The 23,969-nt window shown below is 54.2% G+C and overlaps 1 protein-coding gene across 1 annotated transcript; it reads left to right on the top strand.

The window, feature by feature from the left end:
* The first annotated feature begins 55 nt into the window (after positions 1-55).
* TRPV4 (transient receptor potential cation channel subfamily V member 4) lies at positions 56-23,380 on the top strand. Its single transcript, XM_027124505.1, has 15 exons — positions 56-1,359; positions 4,343-4,515; positions 9,085-9,237; positions 9,955-10,095; positions 10,738-11,036; positions 12,523-12,702; positions 13,916-14,074; positions 14,379-14,471; positions 14,614-14,687; positions 15,399-15,564; positions 15,804-15,870; positions 18,628-18,944; positions 20,353-20,480; positions 22,087-22,208; positions 22,682-23,380. The coding sequence occupies exons 1-15, from the start codon at positions 977-979 to the stop codon at positions 22,837-22,839; spliced, it is 2,613 nt and encodes an 870-aa protein (XP_026980306.1). The 5' UTR covers positions 56-976; the 3' UTR covers positions 22,840-23,380.
* The last annotated feature ends 589 nt before the right edge of the window (positions 23,381-23,969 follow it).

Below are 23,969 nucleotides of genomic sequence, written 5' to 3'. Positions count from 1 at the left end.
TCCCCTCTTAAAGCTCCATTTTCCTCATCTGACAAATGGGAACAAACAATACCTTTGTCATCAGGTCGTGTGTCCATGTGACACCCTTCTAGGTGTCAGGGACACAGGAGTGAACGAAACAGATGCATTCCCTATCTTCTGGTGCTCACAGCTCAGGAATTAACGAATCTCATGAACAAATGGTCAGGGAGGGCTTCCCAGAGGAATGGACATGAGCTGGGATCGCAGGTGGGCAGGAGTTAACCAGGCAAAGAGGGGAGGGAAGGGGTCAGCGCTTGGCACTGGGAAGCAGAGTTTGTGCACTGTGGGAAGTTAACTAAATTCTCAGAACCTGGGTTTCCTGTTCTGTGAAATGGGGTCATAATGACGGTGCTGGGAACTTGAGGGCTACTGACTCCCACAGTGGGTTTGTGAGTATTTCTGAGCGCCTAGTGTCCCTGAAGCATAGATTTGGTGGTTGTTTTAGTAGGTGCTTACGGTGTGGCAGGCGCGGCACTGGCCGCTGGAACACGTGCTCTCTGCTCCAGCATCCCCATTTCACAGGTGAGGAAACCGAGGCTGTGACCCATCCACTTTCGCATCACGCGGTTGCTAAATGTGGAGCTTGGAACTTGAACCCTGCTCTGGGGGCCCCGAAGCTGGCTTGGTTGGCCAGAAGTAGGCCCCAGGCTCCAGATCTGGGGACCCAGTGTGACTCGGATGCCCTTTCTCCTCCAGCTAACGTCCAGGGTAGCTGGACCTGAGGCAGACTCATGTTTCCAGGTCCCTGAAAGAGGCTCTGTTGCAGCTCCTGCCGGGGGCTGGCGGCCAACCACATCTGGGAGTGGCCACCCTGAACCCCTGTCATTACAACGGTGGCTTTGAAGAAGCTGGCAGCAGTGCTGTTTGCCCACGTGGGAGGGGGCTTCCTGGAGCCGGCCTGACTCCCCTCCTGTTCCCTTGCAGGCAGAGCAGTGCAGACAGGTCCAGGGGCAGCATGGCGGATCCCAGCGAAGGCCCCCGTGCGGGGCCTGGGGAGGTAGCCGAGCCCCCCGGGGATGAGAGTGGCATCCCCGGCGGGGAGGCCTTCCCCCTCTCTTCGCTGGCCAACCTGTTCGAGGGGGAGGACGGCTCCCCATCGCCCTCTCCGGCTGACAGCGGTCGCCCCACCGGCCCAGGCGATGGGCGACCAAACCTGCGCATGAAGTTCCAGGGCGCCTTCCGCAAGGGGGTGCCCAACCCCATCGACCTGCTGGAGTCCACCTTGTATGAGTCCTCAGTGGTGCCTGGGCCCAAGAAGGCGCCCATGGACTCGCTCTTTGACTATGGCACCTATCGCCAGCACCCCAGTGACAAGCGGTGGAGGAGGAAGGTCATAGAGTGAGTATTGCTGGCTGCCTGGCCGAGGGTCTCCGCCTCTGTATTGAATCCATCCATCCATCCATCCATCCATCCATCCATCCATCCATCCATTCACCCATCCATCCATCCATCCTTCTATCCATTCATTCATTTGTCTACCTATTCACTCATCCATCCATCCACCTATCTGTCCACCTTTCTGTATACTTGTCTATTCATTCATCTGTCTGTCCACTTATCCATCCATCTGTATATCCATCCATCTGTGTATCCATCCATTATCTACTCATTCATTCATCCAGCTACCTATCTTTCCACCTAGCCATCCACTTGTCCAGTCCGTCCATCCATCCATCATCTACTCATTCGAATATCTATCTACCCATCTATCCATCTGTCCCATCTTACCTGGCCAGTCATCCACTCATACAACAAACCTTCCATTTATCCACCATATACTTAGCCAAAATCCATCCATTCTCCCACCTACTCACTGTTTCTGTTCATCCAGCCAGTCAGCTATCAAACTATTCATCATTCATTCATTCATTTCATTTCCATGTCTTTCTTTTGTTCTCTCTTTCCCTCTCTTTCTCTGTCATCAGCTACCCACCCTTCCATCTGCCCATCCACTTGTCCAGTCCGTCCATCCATCCATCATCACTCATTCAAATATCTATCGACCCATCTATTCATCTGCTGTCTCTCTGCCCAGCCATCCGCCCATGAAAACCTCTCTCAGGCCTGTGTGTGTGTCTGGAGGAGAGTCTTGAAGTCTGCAGACGCCCTGTTGTCAGCTGGTCCTCCTCTGTTCCCCCTTGCTGATCACAGACTCATTTATGCCCTTGGATGAAGCCCACTCACCTCCTCAGCCCTTCCTTTGTTTCCTTTATTTATTCACTGAGCCACCGGTTTGTTCGGTGACCGTTTCTGGAGCACCCGCCACATGCCAGGTAGGGCGGTGGGCCCTGGGGCTCCAGGGGTGAGTCAGAACAGACGTTACCCCTACTCAGCTCAGACACTGAGTAGCTGTCACTGGTACCTTCAGTTTGGAGGACAAGACAGGTAATAAGCAAGTGATTAGACAATTCACTTTGGGGGAGGTGCTGAGGTGGGAGAGGGGAGCTGATACAGAAAAGGTAGTCCAGGAGGGCTTCCTGGAGCAGCTGACATTTAAGCCCAACGCTAAGGGGTGAAAAAGGGCAGCCACACAGCGGGGGTGGTGGGAGGAAGGTGTTCCAGGTGGAGGGAAGTGCATGTACAGGGGCCCAAGGCTAGAGGGGCTCAATGTGTCCAAGAAATGGGGCCTCGCAGTCCACATGCTGTACTGGACAAATTGCATAACCTCCACTCAGAGGTGGAAACAGGCCCAGGGCAGCAAAGTGCCCTGGTGTCCCATCCCTCCAAGGTCCCATTGGAAGCTTGTGGACTCCCTGTCTCCCTTTCCCCTCCCTCAGATCCCCTCCTTCAAGCCCTCATCCCCACCATTACCCCAGACAGCCAGGGCTAACGGCTTTGCGGGGGCCGCAGAGGATTTGGGACGTGGCTAAGCGGCTGAGGTCTTCAGAGACCCCGAAGGCTGCCTCGGTGAAGACTGAGGGCGAGGGTGTTACTTCATCTCATTTTTTGGCTCAAAGGTCACAGTTCAGGAGCAGATAAAATGGGGGCTGCCCTAGCCTGTGTGCCCCCGTCGTCAGGAAGCACCTCTTCCCCCTTCCCTGGCCCCCCATCACTGGAGGCCCTGCCCTGGGGTGTAAGATCTGGGGCCCGGGCAGAGGAAGGAGGGAGAGCGGCTGTCCACTCCCCCTGGTGAGCCGCTGGCCTTCTCTGCCCTGAAGCCCCTGCCTCAGTGTCCCTTCCCCCTCTGGCCCTGCCACCTCTGTCGTGGTTCACTCTCTGCTCCCCTACACCCCCTCTTCTCCCTCCCCATCTCCACCTCTTTCTCTTCTCCATCCTGTCTTCATTTCACAGATTGTTCTTCGCCCTTGTATGTTCCGGGCACTGGGTGCGTGAGGACATGACACAGAGCGTCCCTGCCCTCATGGTGCCCCTGGGCTGCTGCTGCTCCAGCTCTTTGGCTCTCAAAACCTAGCACACAGTAGGTGCCCAATGAGTGTTTATTGAATGACTGAATGAATGTGTGTTTTTTTCCCTTTTTTCTTTCTCCATCGCTTCCTCTCCCCCGGCCCTCTCCATCTTGTTCTGTCTCCACCTGCCTCTGTAGCTCGGCATTTCTCCCACACATACAGACTCTGGACACACAGTAGGCGCTAAATAATAACAGGAATATCAGCTAACATTTATTGGGTGTTTACTTCGGTGGGGCCTGGACTAAGCACCTATGTGCGTGGCCTCAGTTGTCTCAAATGTTTGTTGAATGAATAAATCAAGGAGTGAATGATTGAATAAAAGATAGAGTTGCTTCATCTTTTAGTCTGGTGTTCCTCCTTTATTTTCTTACTATCTTTGTCTCTTCCAGTCTCTGGATTCTTAAGTACTTAGTAAATGACAAATGGATGGATGGTGGGTGGGTGGATGGGTGGGTGTGTGGATGGGTGGATGGATGGATGGAAGAGTGGATGGGTGGATGGGTGTGTGTGTGCGTGGATGGATGGATAGATAGATGGATGGATGGATGGATGGATGGATAGGTAGACGGATGGATGAGTGGATTGATGGGTGAATGGATGGGTGGGTGGATGGATGGATGGATGGATGGATGGGTGGGTGGGTGGGTGGATGGATGGATGGATGGATGGGTGGGTGGGTGGATGGGTGGGCTGTGTGTTTTTTGTCTGTCTCCAACCAACACACAGGTACCAGGTAGAGTCTATTGGGATAAAACATTCCTTTGTGTCTCCAGATGTCTTTCTCCTCTCAGTCTGGTCCCTCCCTAGGGCTCCAGCTGCCCCCACCCCCCAATCCCTGGGCCCCTAAGTCTAGACACTGTGGGATGGGCAGAGGATGAGCCCTCCTATCACCCGGCTTCCTCCCCCTTCAGGAAGCAGCCACAGAGCTCCAAAGCTCCCACGCCCCAGCCGCCTCCCATACTCAAAGTCTTCAACCGGCCTATCCTCTTTGACATCGTGTCTCGGGGCTCCACCGCTGACCTGGACGGGCTGCTCCCCTTCTTGCTGACCCACAAGAAGCGGCTGACTGATGAGGAGTTCCGGGGTAAGCCACCCAGGAATAGCAGGTGGGCCAGCTGGGGGTTGGGGGAGGCCTGGCATTGGGGGCCCCCTTTCCCCTCAGCATTTTCCCTTGGGTTAGTGGGCTGCACTAGCCAGGAAGAGCACTGGACAGGGAGTCTGGTCCTGTGTGTCCTTTACCATATTACTTAACCTCTCTGGGCCTTTGCTGCCTTTCTTTGTTCATTCATTCAGCCTTCATTTATGAAAAGATTAGTGTCATAGGTGAGCAGAGTTTACCCACCTGGATTCAAATCCCACCATTACCACTTAAGGGACGTGTGGCCTCTCTGGGTCTCAGTTTCCTCATCTGTACCCTGGGGAATAATAATAGCGTAGTCCTGGCCTCTGAGGACAGAGAATTCCACAGTGCCAAGCACAAGGCAGCTGGGGTCCCAGGAGCTCCTGCCCCCTCTGAGGGGAGCTCTGGAGTGGGGAGCAGGGCATTCCTGCTTCTGCTTCTGAGGCTCTGCCCCCCCTCCCTGCCCAGCTTTCTGGCTCCCCGCTATAGGCTGGAGCCCAGTCACCATTGCCCTGGGACTTACTCAGCCCAGACAGCTCACTCTCCAGCCTTGTCCAGGCTCAGAACACCCACCTCGGGGCACTAGCTCCCTCCGCTACCCCAGGGCTTCCCTGCAAATTGGGGAAGGTGGCCTGTGAGCCTCTCCACCCAAGTCAGCCACCTGCTAAGTGCCGGGTGCCAGGTGAGCTGTAATTAACTGGCCGAGTGACCCCACAGATCCATATAAAATGTCGAGAATTGTGGCAGCTCGGGGCTGACGAAGCTTCAGGGAGATCAGGGGCCATTTTTGGAGACTTTAGGTACTTCAAGTAAATTAGGTGTGAAAGTAGGCTGACCGGGTCTGCAGTATATTTTTCACATATACCTTTATCAACCAGATTCTTTGAACACCAAAACGATACGATGCTGTATTATTGTGTCCATCCGAAGAGAATTACCGGACTTATAAAAAATATTCATTCATGGTACCCAGCCAGGTGCTGTGGCCTCGTTTGGGGCACGAGCTTAGAGTTGTGGAGAGGGTCTCCGTGATGGTGTGAATCTCATTTGGCGATAACCCACATTTAAGCCCCGACCAAATGGCCCCACCTGGCCCCCCAAGTTCACCAGGCAAAAGTGGGGAGCTTTGGTGTGGAGCGAACCCCCGTGAGATGGGGATCATGGCGCCTGTGCTTCGGCGGTCAGAGCAGCGTCAGGCTGGGCTTGCCAAGCCTTCTGGCTTCTGAGTTCAGGACTGAGCTGAAAGGGGGCTCTAAGCCTAGGCTGGGAACCCCCAGGCCAGTGTGTCTGCATGAGGGTGGGTGGGGGACCCTAAGATAGGCTGGGAGAGGGCCCTGAAATTGTACAGAGTAATGCACCTGTAGAGGGGGATTTACCCTCTACAGGCCCATTAATTAGGCTTCAGGCCCCTTGCTTGCTCTGGCCCCTTGTAGCCCTGGACCTAATCTGGAACTTGTAATTGTGTGTTCGCTTTCATTAACAGGATCCCCAAATTGTGTAAGTCTCAGGCTCCCCAAAACCTGGATTTGCCCCTTGCGTGTTTTTCTAGCCAGAGGCTCGTGAGCCGGAGGCTCATTGATTCTTAGGGGAGTCAGTGACCGGCCCGCCCCTCCGCCCATACACAACCTCCAACTTGGCAGTTAACTTAGGGCCCTTAGCTCCAGCCTCCCCTCATCCCCTCATGGGCAGAGCTACTTCGCCACCTGCTGGTGGAGTCCGTAACTGCAACCCCTCCCCATTTCTGGGTAGCCGCCGTTCTTCGTGTCTTATACCAGGACCCAGGCTGGCAGCCCCGGACCCTGCTACAGCCTGGGCCTGGGAGTGTGGAAGTGCAAATCCAGGGTCTAGTTCCACATCCCACACAAACCACTTGAGCTCCTGTGGTTTGGAATTCCCTGCAGTGCCCAGCTTGCCCCTTCGCTGAATGTGTATTAATTCAACAAGTGGTTATTGGGCACCTACCAAGTGTCAGGCTCTGTGCTGGTGTGGGGCGGAAGTGGTGAGTGAAGCAGACATGACCCTGTCCTCAAGTTGCTCTCAGTCTCGAGGCTGAGACCAACTTGATCAAGCAATCACAGAAATAAATACACAATTACAAACTGTAATTTGTGTCCACAAGAGGCTGTATTGGACAATTTGACCTAATCAGGAAGATCTGGGAGAATTTCTGGGAGGAGGTGACACTTGAGCTAAGTCTGAATGAATTGCAGTTAGCCAGGTAAAAAGAGGTGGAGGAAGGATTAGAGAGGAGGTGAAAGAACAGCATGTGCAAAGGCCCTGTGGCTAAACATGACCAGAGTTGGACTCAGTTGCTATGTGGAAAGTGGATTAAAGGACGTCCAGAGAGGCTGGTGGAAACCAGGCATGTGAGAGAGATGGTGGCTGGGCCAGGTTGGTGGCAGTGGAGATGGAGCGTGGTGGAGGGGTTGGAGAAATAGGTAAAATCTGTGGGACTTGCTGGATGTGGGGAGAAGGGAGGACAAAGATAAGAGTGACACACAAGTTTTGGCTGGCTGGGGACACCATCATCTACGGAGGGGACACATGCAGACCGGGTTGGGCTTTGGGGAGGGAAAGATGACAAGGTCAGTGTGGAGAATCATGAGTTGCCTGACAATTAGAAAATGGACTGATTGAGGTTCCCCTGAGTGCGGGTGTGTCTGGACAGAATCCCCAGGGACCTCGGCCAGCATTTGGGGTCCCCTCCACCTTAAGAAGATGGGGAACTGGAGTCCATTATCATTCGGTACATAGTTACCTGGTGTTGACTCTGGGCTGGGCGCCAGGGGTGTAGCGAAAAGTAACCAGAACAAGGCTTGTCCGAGCAACCTCACTCCTAGGAGCGTGGGACAGAAATTCAGGTCTCTGCGTTTTCACCACTTCCCAGCACCTAAGGAGAGGCTCTAAAGCATTTCTCGTGGAGTAATAAAGGCAGCAGTATTACTTATTGAAGACTCCTATCTGCCTGGCTCTGGGCTCATCAACAAATACCTATTAGCTCATCATTTCCCTTTTATATATATATGTTTATTTATTTATGGCTGCGTTGGGTCTTTGTTGCCGTGCGCGGGCTTTCTCTAGTTGCGGCGAGCAGGGGCTATTCTTTGTTGTGGTGCGCAGGCTTCTCATTGCGGTGGCTTCTCTTGTTGCAGAGCACGGGCTCTAGGCGCGTGGACTTAAGTAGTTGTGGCTCGCGGGCTCAACAGTTGTGGCTCGCCTGCTCTAGAGCGCAGGATCAGTAGTTGTGGCGCACGGGCTTAGTTGCTCCGTGACATGTGGGATCTTCCTGGACCAGGAATAGAACCCATATCCCCAGCATTGGCAAGCAGATTCTTAACCACTGTGCCACCAGGGAAGTCCCACAATTTCCCTTTGTAGCCTCAATTTAGCTAGACAAGAAACTGAAGCAGAAAAGGTCACACAGAAATCAGGAGCAAAGCCCAATTTGAGCCCCCAGAGACCTGGCTCCAGAGCGGGCCCCTCAGCCCACACCTGCCTTTCGCATTCCTCATCCCTTTCCTGATCCCCTTCCTGCATCTGGCCGTTTTGCCCCCTGCCTGATTCACAGGTAAGTTCTCTTTTCACTGACTCGCTCTTTTAAAGATATAAATCAACTCCTGTCACCATAAAAATTAATACAAGGGAAAGAAAATTGCAAAGGGACAGTAAGCGTTAGTGGGAGATGTTAAGGACCCATTAGGACAAAACAAAGACTGACTTCACAGGAGGGATTTGTCAAGCGGATGAAACCTTGCACACTCGGGTTTTTAATGTTATTATTGCTGCATCTGCAGAAGCCCCCAAATCCTCGAAGGTAATTTCACGTTCGCTATGGCTCACAGCCTCCACTTTGGGGAATGCTGCACTCCCTCTGCTCCCCTCTAGGGGCACTAGTGTAATCGCTTCATGGGAAAAGGATCTACGTGCAAATAGGCAGGCAAAGACTGCCTCCTGGGTCTGCTTTTAGAGGTTCGCAGTCCTCATTAACAGATTAAAGGTTCTGAGAAGTCCTGTAGTGAAGAAATACGGTTGGCTTTGTTTAACCCAGCATTCCCCCTTTTTATTTGATTTTTTAAAATTCTCTCCAGATATGGTTTGGTAAACACCAACCTCTCTACAGGCTGCAGCTTCCCACATTTTAAGAAACTTCTGCTCCTGGGCTTCCCTGGTGGCGCAGTGGTTGAGAGTCCGCCTGCCGATGCAGGGGACACGGGTTCGTGCCCCGGTCCGGGAAGATCCCACATGCCGCGGAGCGGCTGGGCCCGTGAGCCATGGCCTCTGAGCCTGCGCGTCCGGCAACGGGAGAGGCCACAACGGTGAGAGGCCTGCAAAACAAACAAACAAAAAAAACTTCTGCTCCTCTGAGTTTATTTGACCTTCTCAGTACCATGGGGAGCAGATAGGGAACAGGCTCGGAGAGGAGGACCGACACGGCCAGGACCTCTGGCTCCCTGCCCAGTGCCCTGTCCACAGCTGCCCAGCAGTTTGGGCCACGGGCCGAGCGCCCCTTCTCCCGCACGTCTCTACTCACAGAGCCATCCACGGGGAAGACCTGCCTGCCCAAAGCCCTGCTGAATCTGAGCAACGGCCGCAACGACACAATCCCTGTGCTTCTGGACATCGCTGAGCGCACGGGCAACATGCGCGAATTCATCAACTCGCCCTTCCGGGACATCTACTACCGAGGTGAGGCCCTGGGCTGGGCAGGAGGGGGGCACCGTCTTCACTTGTCCAACCATCCCCCCAACTGAGAGCTTCAGCCTGGGCCCCAAGTGCCAGCATGTCCCCAGGAACCAGTTGTTGAATGAATGAATGAACGGACGAAAGGACAATAACTACCCCTTCCAACTTGGATATTCTGAGTTTCACAATCAAAGGTTCCAAGGTTCCCAGATGCAGTGAGCCAAAGGGGCCGTGAACCTGGAAATCTGGACCCAAGATGCTCTGGTTCTGGATACTCTGAGGCTTTGTTGCAATAGTTCTATGAGCCACCAGCTCAGAGAGGCACAGGTGTCACCGGTGCCAGCTCCCTGGGTCTGAATTCTGAGATCTGTGAATCCAACTTGACTTTCCAGATTCCTGGATATGCAGATTCAAAGGCTGTGAATTTTATATCCCAAATTCTGTGAGACCATGATGCCGTTGTTTCCTCTAGGATGAAAGCCTCTTATGAGTCTGAAAAGTTCCCACATTTGGGACCCTCCGAGTTGGATATCCCTTGAGCCTAGGATTCTGCTTGCGTGACGCAGCAGATCTGGGACCTCGGGCGTCAGAGACGCCACGTCTGGGAATGTCTGAAGGTCTATTTGCTGCCCTCGGGTGGATTTCTCCCTTTTGCACCCCAGCGCCTCCCACGACTGGTCGGGTCTCTGCCCCCGGTGACTGTCCCCCATCCCATCCCAGGCCAGACCGCCCTGCACATCGCCATCGAGCGCCGCTGCAAACACTACGTGGAGCTTCTGGTGGCCCAAGGTGCCGATGTTCACGCCCAGGCCCGGGGACGCTTCTTCCAGCCCAAGGATGAGGGAGGCTACTTCTACTTTGGTGAGGAGGGGCCCGGTGGGGCCTGGGGCCCACGGGGGTGAGGCTGGGGGCTGGGGGCCTATGGTGGTGCTGGCAGCCCTGACCCCTCCCCAAACAGCCAGGGCTGCGCTGGCCACGGGCCCAGACAGCACCCGGTACACGGGCCGCCTTACTGGTCTTGGTCACTGAGGTCTTGTCTTTGAGGAGTAGAGCATCACCACACTGCCCTGAGCCTCAGTGTCCCCATCTCTACAGTGGGGATCGTGATGGGATCAGAGGGTTGTGATGGGGTGTCCCTGCCCCTTAACACTCGCATCCTCCAGTCTGACTTAAGCTGGGACTAATGGTCGGATTGCAGGGCCCAAATTCCATCACCGCCATGTCCCAGTTGGACCCATGAAAGATTTTAAATTTCACCCCTGCTCAAAGGCACATGTTATTTGGGGTTCAGGCACAAAGTCCCTTAAAGAATCCCTCACAGCCTCCAAGTCACATGACGCCCCCCCTCCCCAGCCCCTGTCTACCCGGGGGCATCGCCTCCAGACACGTGCAGTCATCCGGGGCTCGTCCACGTTGACCGTGGGCACTGCGTCCATTGTCACGGTGTCTGCCCCTGAGTGTCCGCCCCCGGGGCCCCGTCACTGACCACCCCCTCACCTACAGGTGAGCTGCCCCTGTCGCTGGCGGCCTGCACCAACCAGCCCCACATCGTCAACTACCTGACAGAGAACCCGCACAAGAAGGCGGACATGCGGCGCCAGGACTCCCGTGGCAACACAGTGCTGCACGCACTGGTGGCCATCGCTGACAACACTCGCGAGAACACCAAGTTCGTCACCAAGATGTACGACCTGCTGCTGCTCAAGTGTGCCCGCCTCTTCCCCGACAGCAACCTGGAGGCCGTGCTCAACAACGACGGCCTCTCGCCCCTCATGATGGCCGCCAAGACGGGCAAGATTGGGGTGAGTGCAGGGCCGGGGGCACACACCCATTCTTGCCCCTCCATACATACACACACACACACACACACACACACAGGGGAGGGACTGCCGCTGGCATGCACTATTATTAATGTGCACACCCACCTCCCATCCTGCCAACCCCAGTGTGCAGATGTCCCAGCTCAAGAACCTGCTGTGGCTCCCTATTGTCCAGCCAAGCTATTCAACCTCATCCCAGAGCCTCTCTGCTCTTCCCACCCCATTGGATGCTCACTGCCCCATTCCCACCAGCCAGGGCAAGCCACTGACAGAGAACTGAGTCCCAGAGCTGCAGCCCTGCAGTACTCCCCTCTACTCCATGGCAGGGGTCCTGGCTCAGCCTCTAACCTGCTGAGTGGCTGTGTGCCAGTTGCTTCCCTCTCTGGCCTCACAGCACAGGGCCTAGAGCAGGATTTCTCAGCTTGGGCACTAGTGCCATTTGGGTCTGGATGTTCTGGGGTGTGGGGCTGCTCTGTGTCATTGTGGGATGTTTAGCTGCATCCCTGGCCTCGACCCACTAGGTGCCAGTAGTACCCCCCACCGATTGTGACAACCCCAAATGTCTCCAGACATTGCCAAATTGTCCCCTGGGTGGGGCACCCATCGACCTGATTGAGAACCAAATCTGGGGTTCTCTAGAGTCAGGAGCACCTGGGTCCAAGGCCAGGCTCTGCCACTTCCCAGCATGTCACCTCAGGCATCTCACCGCTCTGTGCCTCAGTTTCCACATCTGTAAAATGGGGATAACAATAGTGCCCTGTGGTATGGTGTTCTGACAACTCAATGAGGTGATCCACTTAAAGCTGTTAATAAAGATCCTGGGATGGGTAATAAGTGCTCAATAATCGGTAAGAGTTATTATTCCTCTATTAAAAACATAGCAAAAAATTACTAAAATCACAATTATGCCAGAGTCCTGAGGCAGTAGAAAAGGCCTGAGTTTAAAATCTGGCTTTGCCTATTGAACTCTGTGGCCTGGGGGGACTCCTACCTGGATCTGTTGCCCAGTTCCCCTGTGTGTAAGCCAGAGATAGTGGGAGTAGCAATAAAAAGGACCGAATAGGATAATTGTTACTAGATTTAACTGATCAGTAAGATTGATTAATTGCTGTTTTAATTATGTAAAGAAGATACTCATGACAACTCAGATTTTTAAGGCTGACCTGGGTTCAGTCTGGATTCAGTGGGCTGTGTGGCCTCAGGGAACATCCTTCTTTTCTCTGAGCCTGTGTTTGCTCATCTGTCAACCAGGATGGTAAGGGTAGGAAATAAACAAGATGATGTGAGGAAAGGGTCCGGCATATAGCAGGTGCTCAGTAAATATTTTACCCTTCCCTCCATCCTGCTCTCTGGGAAGGTGCTATCTGATGGGCTGACCAAGCTCCCAGGGTCCCTCCAATGTGTGTGGCCCAGCAGCAGTGCTCCCCGCCCCCCAGAGGACCCCCTGACCCTCCCTCCTCCCATGCAGATCTTTCAGCACATCATCCGTCGGGAGGTGACAGACGAGGACACCAGGCATCTGTCCCGCAAGTTCAAGGACTGGGCCTATGGGCCAGTGTATTCCTCACTCTATGACCTCTCCTCCCTGGACACGTGTGGGGAAGAGGCCTCTGTGCTGGAGATCCTGGTGTACAACAGCAAGATCGAGGTAGGCATCAGGGCAGGAGATGGGGCCCAGTGAAGGAGGGGCCCAAAGTGGTGGGTCTGTGAACTGGATGCAGAAGAAGAGGCCAACTAAGTGCCCAGAACAGCATCTGGCCCCGGGGGGAAATGAGAGGTTGTAAGGGTCGGCCTTCAGGGGCAAGCAGGACTGGTTCAGAATCCTGGCTCTGTAACTTACGTGCTGTATGACTCAGGACAAACTACCCAACCTCTCTGAGTTGCAGCTTCCTCTTTTGTACCATGTGGATAAAGATGGAGCATTTCTCATTGGGTTGCTGGGAGGACCAAATGAACAGCCTGGCGCAGGGTAAACATTATGTGTCAGCTATTATCATTAGCATTTGTTATATGAAGTTTTTAAAAGCTCTTTTTTTTTAACTTAGGAATATTTTATGAACATCGTTCTGCACCATTAAATATTCTTCTGCAATATCATTGCTGTGTGGAAATGTACCACATTCTAATGAACCATTCCTCCATTCTTGGTCATTTGGGTTTGTTTCTGCACTTAACTATCAGGAATAACACTGCAGTGGCATCTCTGTGACTACATAATTGCACAAATCCTTGATGATAAAGAAACTCAAGTCGTTAAAGGGACAGGATGCTGTACAAATGGGGCAGAAAGTGCTGGGTCCCAGGTGCAGAAGGTCTCCCTTCTAGCCCTGGCTCTGTGAGCTTGGACAGATGCCTTTCCCCTACCAGAGCTCACTTCCCTCATCTTTGAAATTAGTGACCAACTTGATTTAGATTGGGGATGGTGGGAAGTTTAGCATCTCTGCTGCAAACTCTGATTGATTGGTAGTGTCTGCCCAGGGAACTGTATAGAGAACTATTTTGTGGGACTCAATTATTGATGTCTGTCCTGGGTTCAGAGTTGGAAAATTGTGGTGAGTCAAGTATTTATTACCCTTGGGCTAAATTTCCAAGTCCCACTTCCTGAATCAGAATTTCTGAGGTTGAAACCCAGGGATTTATATTTTTAACAAGCTCCATAGGTGATTTTGCTGCCAGTGGCTTGGCACCATCCACAGACTGGAGTTTGGGGACCACAAGAATAGATATTCTTTAGGGATATCTAGAAGTTTGGGTGTCGTTGAAGAATAAATTAGGAGGAAAAAGTGCTCCCAGGGCAGAGGGTGGGGGAAGGTGTACTGGAGTCAGCCTGTCTAGCCCCCTGACCACCCCGCCTTCCACAGAATCGCCACGAGATGCTGGCCGTGGAACCCATCAATGAACTACTTCGGGACAAGTGGCGAAAGTTTGGGGCCGTTTCCTTCTACATCAACGTGGCCTCCTATCTGTGCGCCATGGTCATCTTTACCCTCACCGCCTACTACCAGCCGCTGGAGGGCACTGTGAGTGACCGCGAACCAGGCAGAAGCTGGGGCACAGCGGGTTCCCCCGTGGGAGGGACTGGAGAAGGCTTAGGGATGGATAGGGGGAATTCTCTGGTGGTCCCGTGGTTAAGACTCCGTGCTCTCACTGCTGAGGGCCTGGGTTCAGTAATGGATGGGGAGGTGCCTACCCCACACCCAGAGGGAAGAGGGGGAGGGAGGAGGCTCCACAGGACGTAGATGTTCGGGGCGTTGGGGAACATATGGATCTGGGGCCAGATGTTGGTGGGGCTGGAGGAGGACTTGCATGCCCCTTGCCCCCCAGCCGCCATACCCTTACCTCACCACGGTGGACTACCTGAGGCTGGCCGGCGAGATCATCACGCTCTTCACCGGGGTCCTGTTCTTTTTCACCAACGTGAGTGCTTGGCCTCCCCCCTCATCCCCCCGCCCAACCTGCCCGTCCCCCTCCTCTCCCTCCACCTCTTTTAGCTCCGTTCTCCTCCCCTCCACACTTCTGTTGGCTCCACCTCTCTCACACGTCCCCTCCCGTCCTCCAGATCAAAGACTTGTTCATGAAGAAATGCCCTGGAGTGAATTCTCTCTTCATCGATGGCTCCTTCCAACTACTCTAGTGAGTAGAGGTCCCTGGGGTGGCAGCTTCTGGGTGAGGAAGGTGGGGTTGGGAGGGACATCATCCAGGTTTGGTGGTGGGATAGGGGCTGACTCTGTTAGGAGTGAATTCACCCAGCCTGATCAGGACAAGGCCAGTGTCAAGCAAAAGGGTCTTCTGGTTAAAGCAAGATTCTGGTTGCTAAAGAGTTATCACCATATACACCATGGATAGAAATAATTTAACCTCTTATGCTTGTGATTAATTGCTAAAGTCTGCCAGGAGTGCCCATGTTAAGAATCTTGAGGCTGTGTCTGTGTTTAGTGGGAAGGAGTGCTGGGATTGATTAATGATGTCTGCCTAGGGCACAGGATGTGTTGTTACATGTGTGTTACTGCTTTTCCCTTTTCCTTAGAGTTAGAGAACAATGAATATTCACTTAGCCACAAAATCGCCACTGAACACCACTGAATCTTTCTCTACCAGTTCCAAAGGACATCACTTTGGGTTCTGGTAGGGCCTCAGGGCCATTACACACACGTATCAGTTGCCAATTAATTGAGCGTTCTGGTTAACAGGATGCTGGGGAACCCAGTGAATCCACATGGTTTCTCTTCTGGGTGTCATTGGACTGACCTACTACCTAGAGGGCTTGAGGGCATGCCTCCCCCTCCAGGGCCTCATTCTCCCCTCTCCCCTCTGGCCCCTCTTGTGATCTCTGCTGCCCTGTAGCTTCATCTACTCTGTGCTGGTGATTGTCTCGGCGGCCCTCTACCTGGCGGGGATTGAGGCCTACCTGGCCGTCATGGTCTTTGCCTTGGTCCTGGGCTGGATGAACGCCCTTTACTTCACCCGTGGGCTGAAGCTGACGGGGACCTATAGCATCATGATCCAGAAGGTATGGGGTCGGGGGGTTCCCTCTGGACTTGTGTGTCCTTGGAGGAAGCCACACACACCACATATGTACAGACAGTGCTGGCGGCCTTGAGGCTGTGGGGTGCTGTGGGGGCAGTGGGCAGGGTCTGGACATCGGAGAGGGACAGGGTGGAGCTGGAGAGAAGATTCGGGATGAGGTGTTGGGAAAGCGAGAAACCACGTGTCTCATCTTTGCCTCCATATTCCCGCCGGGGTCTTTAGATCCTCTTCAAAGATCTTTTCCGCTTCCTGCTGGTCTACTTGCTCTTCATGATTGGCTACGCTTCAGGTGAGATCCGGGTGCCCAGGTGGGCCTGGCGGGGGTGGTACTGGGACTGGAACGGCCACCACAATGTGTGGAGGAAAATAACCAGCGTTTGTAGAGTTCTCATTGTGTGCCTGGCACTGGGCTAAATCCTTTCCCATTCCTGCCTCATTTAATCCTCCCAACAAGTCTGTAAGGGAAGTGCCTTTCTTATCACCTTTTACAGATAAGGAAACTGAGGCTTAGAAGGGTTAAATAATGTGCCCAAGTTCAAAAGCTAGGGAATGGTAAGACTGGTGTCTTAGCTATTGTTGCAAAAGAAGCCACCCAAAACTTAGTGGCTTAAAACAACCACCACTGACGATTACATTCAAGTCTGTGGCCCAGCTGGGTGGTTGTGCCGACCTGGGCCAGGTTTGGCTAATCTTGATGGGCTCCTGTGTCTGTGCTCAGCTGGCGGGTTGGCTGCCAGCTGACTGGTGTAGCTAGGGGGTGGCCTCAGTTGGGGGTGACTTCGCTGTCTTCCCTGGGGTCACTCATCTCCAGCCGGCTAGCTTGGACTTGGTCACATGGTGGTCTGAGGGTTCCCAGAATGTGAGCGGAAGTGTTCAAGGTCACTGCCTGGCACAGCATCACTTCTGCTTCACCCTATTGACCAAAGCAAGTCTTAAAGCCAGCCTTGATTCAAGGAGTGGGAAATAGACTCTACCCTCTTGGTGGCAGGAGGTACAAAGCCACATTGAAGGGGTGTGGTTACAGGGGAGGGTGCATTTTAATCATTCATCTACCAGCCCAGGTCTTTCTTTTTTTTTTATATAAATTTATTTATTTTATTTTTGGCTGCGTTGGGTGTTCGTTGCTGCATGTGGGCTTTCTCTAGCTGCAGCGAGCGGGGGCCGCTCTTCGCTGCGGTGCGCGGGCTTCTCATTGTGGTGGCCTCTCTTGTTGCGGAGCATGGTCTCTAGGTGTGCAGGCTTCAGTAGTTGTGGCGTGTGTGCTTAGTTGCTCCGCGGCATGTGGGATCCTCCCGGACCAGGGCTCGAACCCGTGTCCCCTGCATTGGCAGGCAGATTCTTAACCACTGCGCCACCAGGGAAGCCCCAGCCCAGGTCTTTCTTAAGGCTCAGCACTGGCTCCCTCTAATAGGCTTTCTCCTTGATGACCTGATGCTGTGGGACTTCAGTGGCACAGACCATGGGGGAAGGACCAGGGATGGGGAAACTAATCAAGCTGTTGGGCTGGTTCCCAAGGGGTGGGTGATCTGCCATCCAATGCCCAGTATCCAAACGGGAGTGGCCAACTCAGGCTTCACCAGGCCACATTCACATCTGAGGAGTTTGGTCTAGGAACCAGCACTGGCAGCAGGAAATCTGATGATGGTGATATTTTAACCCAGATGGTGCCAAGGCTCTGTGTGGATTATTTTGGAGAAGGAGAACTGTGGCCTTAGCTTAGCTGGGGAGAGAGGGACAGGGGCCAACTGCCCCTACCAGGAGTAGGACTGGAAAGAACTAGACAGATTGTCAAGGGTTCTCCAATGGTTTGAAAGTCATATCAAGAGTCCAGCCGTACCACAGTCCTAAATATAGAAACTGAGGCAGAAACCTAGGGGTTAAAGTAGCAACTTAGTGGTCAGCTTGGTCCCAGGGCTTCTCCTGCTAGGGAACACTAGATCTTCATTCTGAGGCTAACATATCCCAAACATGGTACATGTGCTGCTGTTTCCCACTATTGTGCCCATGACAGACATTGCTAATGAATCACAGAATCCTTCTCAACACGTATTTCAGCAGTCGCTACAGAATTGAATAGCATTAGTATATGAGTTGGAACCTGCTTACTGTAATCCCAGGTTGAAGGCATAGTGACAGTCTATGCCCCACTGACTGAAGGGGCTCAGCCCCCTCACGCTCCCTGCTGTGAATGGTGTAGGAGCAGATGCACATGTTGGTGCTAAACTGTGTTGAGAAGGACTCTGAAGCTTATTCTGGGTTTAGTGGGAAGGGGTGAGCACCACGATCAGTTTGAGATGTCTGGAGGGGGTGAGGGTCTTAGTGAGAACAGCTTCTTCCACCCTTCCTCTCTGGGCTGCTGTGAGCTGGGAAACAGGAGCACGCGAGAGAGTCTGCCCCCAGAATGCTGGCATTCCAGGCTCCCAAGATGTCTAAGAACAATAGGCACGATGAGGTTTTTCTTAGCCTTGGCACTGCCGACATTTGGGATCAGATAATTCTCTGTGGTGGGAACTGTCCAGTGCATGGTGGGACGTTGAGCAGCATTGCTGGTCTTTTTTTTTTTTTTAATTTTTTTGGCCATGCCGCATGGCATGCGGGATCTTAGTTCCCTGACCAGGGATTGAACCCACGCCCCCTGCAGTGGACGTGCGGAGTCTTAACCACTGGACCACCAGGGAAGTCCCAGCATCCCTAATCTTTACCCACTACGTGCCAGTAGTGCTCCCTCCTCCAGTTGTGACAACCAAAACTGTCTCTAGACCTACCAGAGGTGCCCTGGGGGAAAAATTACTCCTGGCTGAGAACCACTGGACTAGGTCCTGGGAACCTCTTCCTCGTTAACAAGAGTTTGTGGACAGAGCAAAGGCTTTGCATGCAGGGGGGCCCAGATGTGACTGCTGGCGTGGCTTCCTCGCTTAGTAACCTTGGGCCAGCGCTATCCCCTAACCGGGCCTCAGCGTTCCCCTCCATCAAATGGGAAGGGTCCTCCCCACTCCTCAGCCGGCGTCCTCACCCTCGGTGAACATCGCCGCCGTCCCTCCCACAGCCCTGGTCTCCCTCCTGAACCCGTGTGCCAATGTGAAGATGTGCAGCGAGGACCACACCAACTGCACAGTGCCCACGTACCCCTCGTGCCGTGACAGCGAGACCTTCAGCACCTTCCTCCTGGACCTCTTCAAGCTGACCATCGGCATGGGCGACCTGGAGATGCTGAGCAGCACCAAGTACCCCGCGGTCTTCATCACCCTGCTCGTCACCTACATCATCCTCACGTTCGTGCTGCTCCTCAACATGCTCATTGCCCTCATGGGCGAGACGGTGGGCCAGGTGTCCAAGGAGAGCAAGCACATCTGGAAGCTGCAGGTGAGGCCCCCGGACTCCCAGCCCCACCCTGCCGGCCACTCTTCTCCTTCTAAGATGGGCCCACCTGACCCGCCTCAACCCCTCGGCCTCGTGCTCTGGGCGAGCCGCACCATCTCATTCTGCCTCCACTGCCCTGTCTGTAAAATGGGCACCGAAGACTGCTGTCTGTTCCCAGAGCCGCCTAACACACTTCCAGGTGGCTTCTTGCCTGACCACCAACAGTGGGCTCAGATTCCCTTGTGGCCCAGTTTGTGGTATACAGTCAGCTTCACCCGGCTCCACTGAGCGAGCTCTGTCGGCGAGCGAGCTCTGTCGGCACAGGCAATGCTCAAAGAGCATCACATTTCAGTGAGGGTTCTGCAGTGAGCACGGCGGAGGGGGGCAGCTTCCGTGCCCCACCCTGGCCCAGGAGACAAGGCTGGCATGCGTACAGGCCACCCCAGAACCAGGAAGCGTCGGCATTCTCATCAGAGGGGCTTCTACCAGCCCAGGGGTAGCTTCCAGGTTCCCCACCTGCCCCCCGCCAAGCAGATGTGGTTGGATGTAGATGCAGGCCTCGTGGGTGCTGGGGAGCTGCTGCCTTTGCTTCCCACAGGTTGCTGTGCAGTCCTAGACAGCAGAGGCCCTGGGGGTGGGGGTCACAGCCCGCCTGGGTGCATGCAGTTCAATAACTGGGGTTCCCAATAAATTCACTGTCGCTGTAAGGCCCGGGAACGCAGCATCCACATTTCCCATCGCTTGGTGCATTTCCAGGAAAAGGCGCAGTGAGAAAAAACTCCAAGGTCCTCCTCGCAGGTCTGGGTCTCAGGGAACCATCTGGACTTGCTCTTAACCTTTATCCATACCGCTTACTTCCCTGGGCCTCAGTTTCCCCACTGGGTATAACTCATAAGATGCCACTGGCAGCCTAGGGACTGGATTTGACCAGCCCAGATTTATTTTTTTCCTGCATCACCATATTTTTTTTTAAATTAATGCAAAACTTTTAAATTAAGAGATTTCATAGAAAAATCCAGATTTCTGGCCTTTCTTGAAAGGTTGGAAGGCTGGCAAGGTGAGCTCACATTCCTGCCTGGCGGCGCTCAGATAGATGAGAGGTGGCTGCCCCCTTTACGCGGGGTGGGGGACCTGCACCCCCTGGTCTGCCCCAGTCCCCACCCCTCCCTGGGGATGCCCAGCACCGAGGGGACACAGGGTGTCCTGGGGCCCCGGCTGCTGATCCTTCTTCATTCATTTTCTTCTGCCAGGCCCCTGTGGGTGTTTGAGTTTTTAATCCAGAGGCAGTGGGAGCTGGGAAGCCTAGTTCTTTGCCCAGACTGGCCCACTGAATCACTCCTGCCTTGAGAGCAGTTAGGCGAGGCTGGGGGCGGCTCACCCACGCCTGCCCGCCCTCCCTCCCTCCCCGCAGTGGGCCACCACCATTCTGGACATCGAGCGCTCCTTCCCTGTGTTCCTGAGGAAGGCCTTCCGCTCCGGCGAGATGGTGACCGTGGGCAAGAGCTCAGACGGCACTCCAGACCGCAGGTGGTGCTTCAGGTGAGGCCGGGTGAGTGGGCAGGACAGGACCATCGGGCCTCCTTACATTTTCCACCTATTGCCACTTCCCGAGCCACTGAGGCCCCCGTGGGCCCAACCAGAACTCAGTTCCACCGGCTGATCTTGGGCCAGTTGGTTTAGTTCTCAGCCTTGGTTTCTTCATCTGTGAAGTGGGGACAATGATAGCATCACTCCCTCGGCCATCTGTGTGGATTAGACGGGTTGGCACGTGAGATGTGCATGGCCAGCACCTGATGCACGTTGGGACAGACCCCCCCCCCTCCCCGCCCCCATGGCAACAGGTGTTACTGCTCTGTCCTTTGGTGGAGGAAGCGGACTCAGAGGCGGGTTCTCATCACAGGGCGCCGCCCTCTGTGGGCGAACCAATGGGGTGGGTTTCAGGTCTCCGGCTGAAAGGGGGAATCTGAGCTATCTGCAGCTTCCAGGGCTTGGGACGTTACCCAGATGCACAGGGAATGCCAGCTTCTTAGGGGAACCCCTGGGTGAGTCTTTTCTTTTACGGGGACTCAGTCTTTGTAATGTGGTTGCCGGCACAGAGCGAAAGCATCATGTTTGGAGTCAGGCAAAGTCAGTTTCTGCTACGGTAGCCCCCACCTCACAGGCCAGCGAGTCAGTCCTGTTCAGTGTGAATTTGAAGTTCAAGCCCCGACTGTGATTTCTCAGCTCTGTAACCTTGGATGAATGGTTCAAGCCTCAGTTTCCTCATCTGTAAAATGGCAACAGAGAATGTATCTTCCTTGCTGGGTCCTGACCCATAGGAAAAAATGCTCAAAAAATGGAAACTGAATGAAAATAACTTAAAAATAATTTTAGAAAGGAAAAATGATCTTGAGCCCATTTGGGCCCAAAAGGGTATAACCTGACTTTAGGAGGGCGTCTCACTAATAAGAGTGAGAATATCAAGAAGAAGGGTGTCCACCTACAGGTGAATGGATATATAGCGGTACAAATAAGGTCTTTCCACACAATGGAATATTATTCAGCCATGAAAAGGAATGCAGTACTGATCCAGGCTACATTGTGGATAAAACTTGAAAACATGATGCTAAGTGAAAGCAGCCAGACACAAAGGCCACGTGCCGAATGATTCTACTTCCATGAAATGTCCGGAATAGTTAAATTCATAGAGAAAGAAGAACAGAGGTTACCAGGGGCTGGTGGGAAGGGGAATGGGGAGTTATTGCTTAATGGGGACAGAATTTCTGTTTGGGTGATGCAAATGTTTTGGAAATAGATAGGGGTGATGGTTGCACAATCTTAGGAATGTATTTAATGCCATTGAATTGTACACTCAGAAGTGGTTGGGGGGGGGAGTTCCCCGGCGGCCCAGTGGATAAGACTCCGTGCTTTTACCGCCAGGACAGACACCTGGCAGGGAAACTAAAATTCTGCAAGCTGCGTGGTGCAGCCAAAAAAAAAAAAGTGGTTGAAATGGCAAATTTTATGTTATATATATTTTATCAGAATAAAAAAAAAGTAGGAGGGTATGCTGGGAGGCTGGAACAGGGATGCTGCCTGGGGGTGGGGAAGGGGTGCTATCTCTGGGGAGCTCCCCTTCACCCTCCCTCTGCTGTGGCCCCACCAGGGTGGATGAGGTAAACTGGTCTCACTGGAACCAGAACTTGGGCATCATTAACGAGGACCCCGGCAAGAACGAGAACTACCAGTATTACGGCTTCTCGCACACCGTGGGCCGCCTCCGGAGAGGTGAGTAGAGGGCGGAGTGGAGGGGTGGGGGACATTCAGGGGTGCAGAGGGGGAGCCCTGGTCCTGCTCCTCACTGATTTGTTTTGAGCAGTCCTGTCCCTTTTCTGGGACTCAGTGTTCTCATCTGTAGAATGGAAGGGTCTGATGGGCTGGCCACTGAGCTTCCTCTGCTGCTTGTGAAGGCCTGGGGCCCCTCCGTTCCACTCAGCTGAGTGCATGACATGCAGTGGAGAGGTCATGGGCACTCAGGCGTCCTGACCCAGGCTTGAATTTCTTATTCTTTCATTTACTCCTGTGTGTTCCTGGGCAGACTCTGTGACCTCTCTGAGCCCCACTTTCCACCTCTATAAAACAGGGATAATATACCTCCCCCTTTAGAGCACTGTGGAGTGCCAGGTACACAGAAGGTGCTCAATATATGCATGTGCACTCTCCGCCAACCCTCACCCTTCCCTCCGCCACGCTCACTACAGATCGCTGGTCCTCGGTGGTGCCCCGCGTGGTGGAGCTGAACAAGAACTCGAACCCGGACGAGGTGGTGGTGCCTCTGGACAACGTGGGGAACCCCAGCTGTGACGGCCACCAGCAGAGTTATCCCCCCAGGTGGAGGACTGACGACGCCCCCCTCTAGGGGCTGCAGGCAGGAGTAGGGTCCCTTCCACCGCCCATTTCTAGTCCACCCGCATTTCAGCGGCGCCTCCTGGGGTGTCCCCCGCACCCTTGTTCGACCCCCAGAGGTGAGGGCCAGGTGGAGATGCCAGGGAGGCCCCAGGACCCTCTGGTCCCCAGGCTCCTGCCTCCAGCCCCACCTCCCCACCCGGGCACGAGGCTCCTGGCCGCCTGTCTCACTCCCATGGAGTCACATAAGCAACACCAGTTTCTCCGCCCACCAGGGCTCAGACCCTGGCCTCTCCATTATTTATTTGCTCTGTTCTCAGGAAAGTGGCACCACCTCCACCCCCAACCGGAGCCTGGCAGAGGCCTCGGGCCGCCGTCCCAGGTGCACTGCCGCCGGCTAAGCCCCCGGCCCCGCCCCACGCTGTGGCCGCACAGACCACCCTGGGCTGAAGTAGGTGGCTTTGCTGAAGGGCCGGGCACTCGGGGTGGGGCTGCGCCTTCTGTGCGTTCTGTAGGGGATTGTTGGTGCTCAATAAATGTTCACTGATGGTGGAGACGGTGGGGAAGACGGTAATAGGCACGGGGATGACAGCACAGAGATGGACGAGCTAAGAGAGGCCTGTGTCGGGGGGATGGGGCGGTGGGGATGAGAACAGAACGAGGGTTAGTAGTAATGACCAAGGTGACGTTTAGGGTGATGGTTGGTGGGGGCTGGATGGGGGGTGGTGGCCTGAGAGATGGAGGTGAGAGTGGAGTGTGATGGGAAGGTAGAGACAAAGGGAGTGAGGAGAGGAGGAGTGCTGGCGGAGGGATAGTGATGCTGGGGGGAGAGAGTAGATCTGTCGAAATGCTGGGAGCGCGTAATGACACTGGTGGGGGAGAGTAATGCCAGTGGGGAGATCGTAAAGCCCATCGTGGGATAGTGATGCTGGTGGGGGGACAGTGATGTGCTGGTGGGTAGGAAGGCTGCTGGGAGAGGGCAGAGCAGAGGCGGAGTTGACAGGCACAGAGATGGGTGAGCCATCCGGTGTCAGCAGTGGGGTGATGTTGAGGATGATGGCCTTAGTAAGGACAGCGGTGGTGACTGGAGCCGTGAGAGTGCTTGTGGATGGGACCGCCTGCCGTCGGGGCTGTGAATGTGAG

This window comes from Aethalodelphis obliquidens, unplaced genomic scaffold (genome assembly GCF_003676395.1).
Source record: "Aethalodelphis obliquidens isolate GAN/ISIS:26980383/991018 unplaced genomic scaffold, ASM367639v1 scaffold28, whole genome shotgun sequence".
In the NCBI taxonomy this organism is placed as follows: Eukaryota; Metazoa; Chordata; class Mammalia; order Artiodactyla; family Delphinidae; genus Aethalodelphis; species Aethalodelphis obliquidens.
Note: the sequence above shows the minus strand (reverse complement) of the source record. Positions and strands in the feature narration are given on the sequence as shown.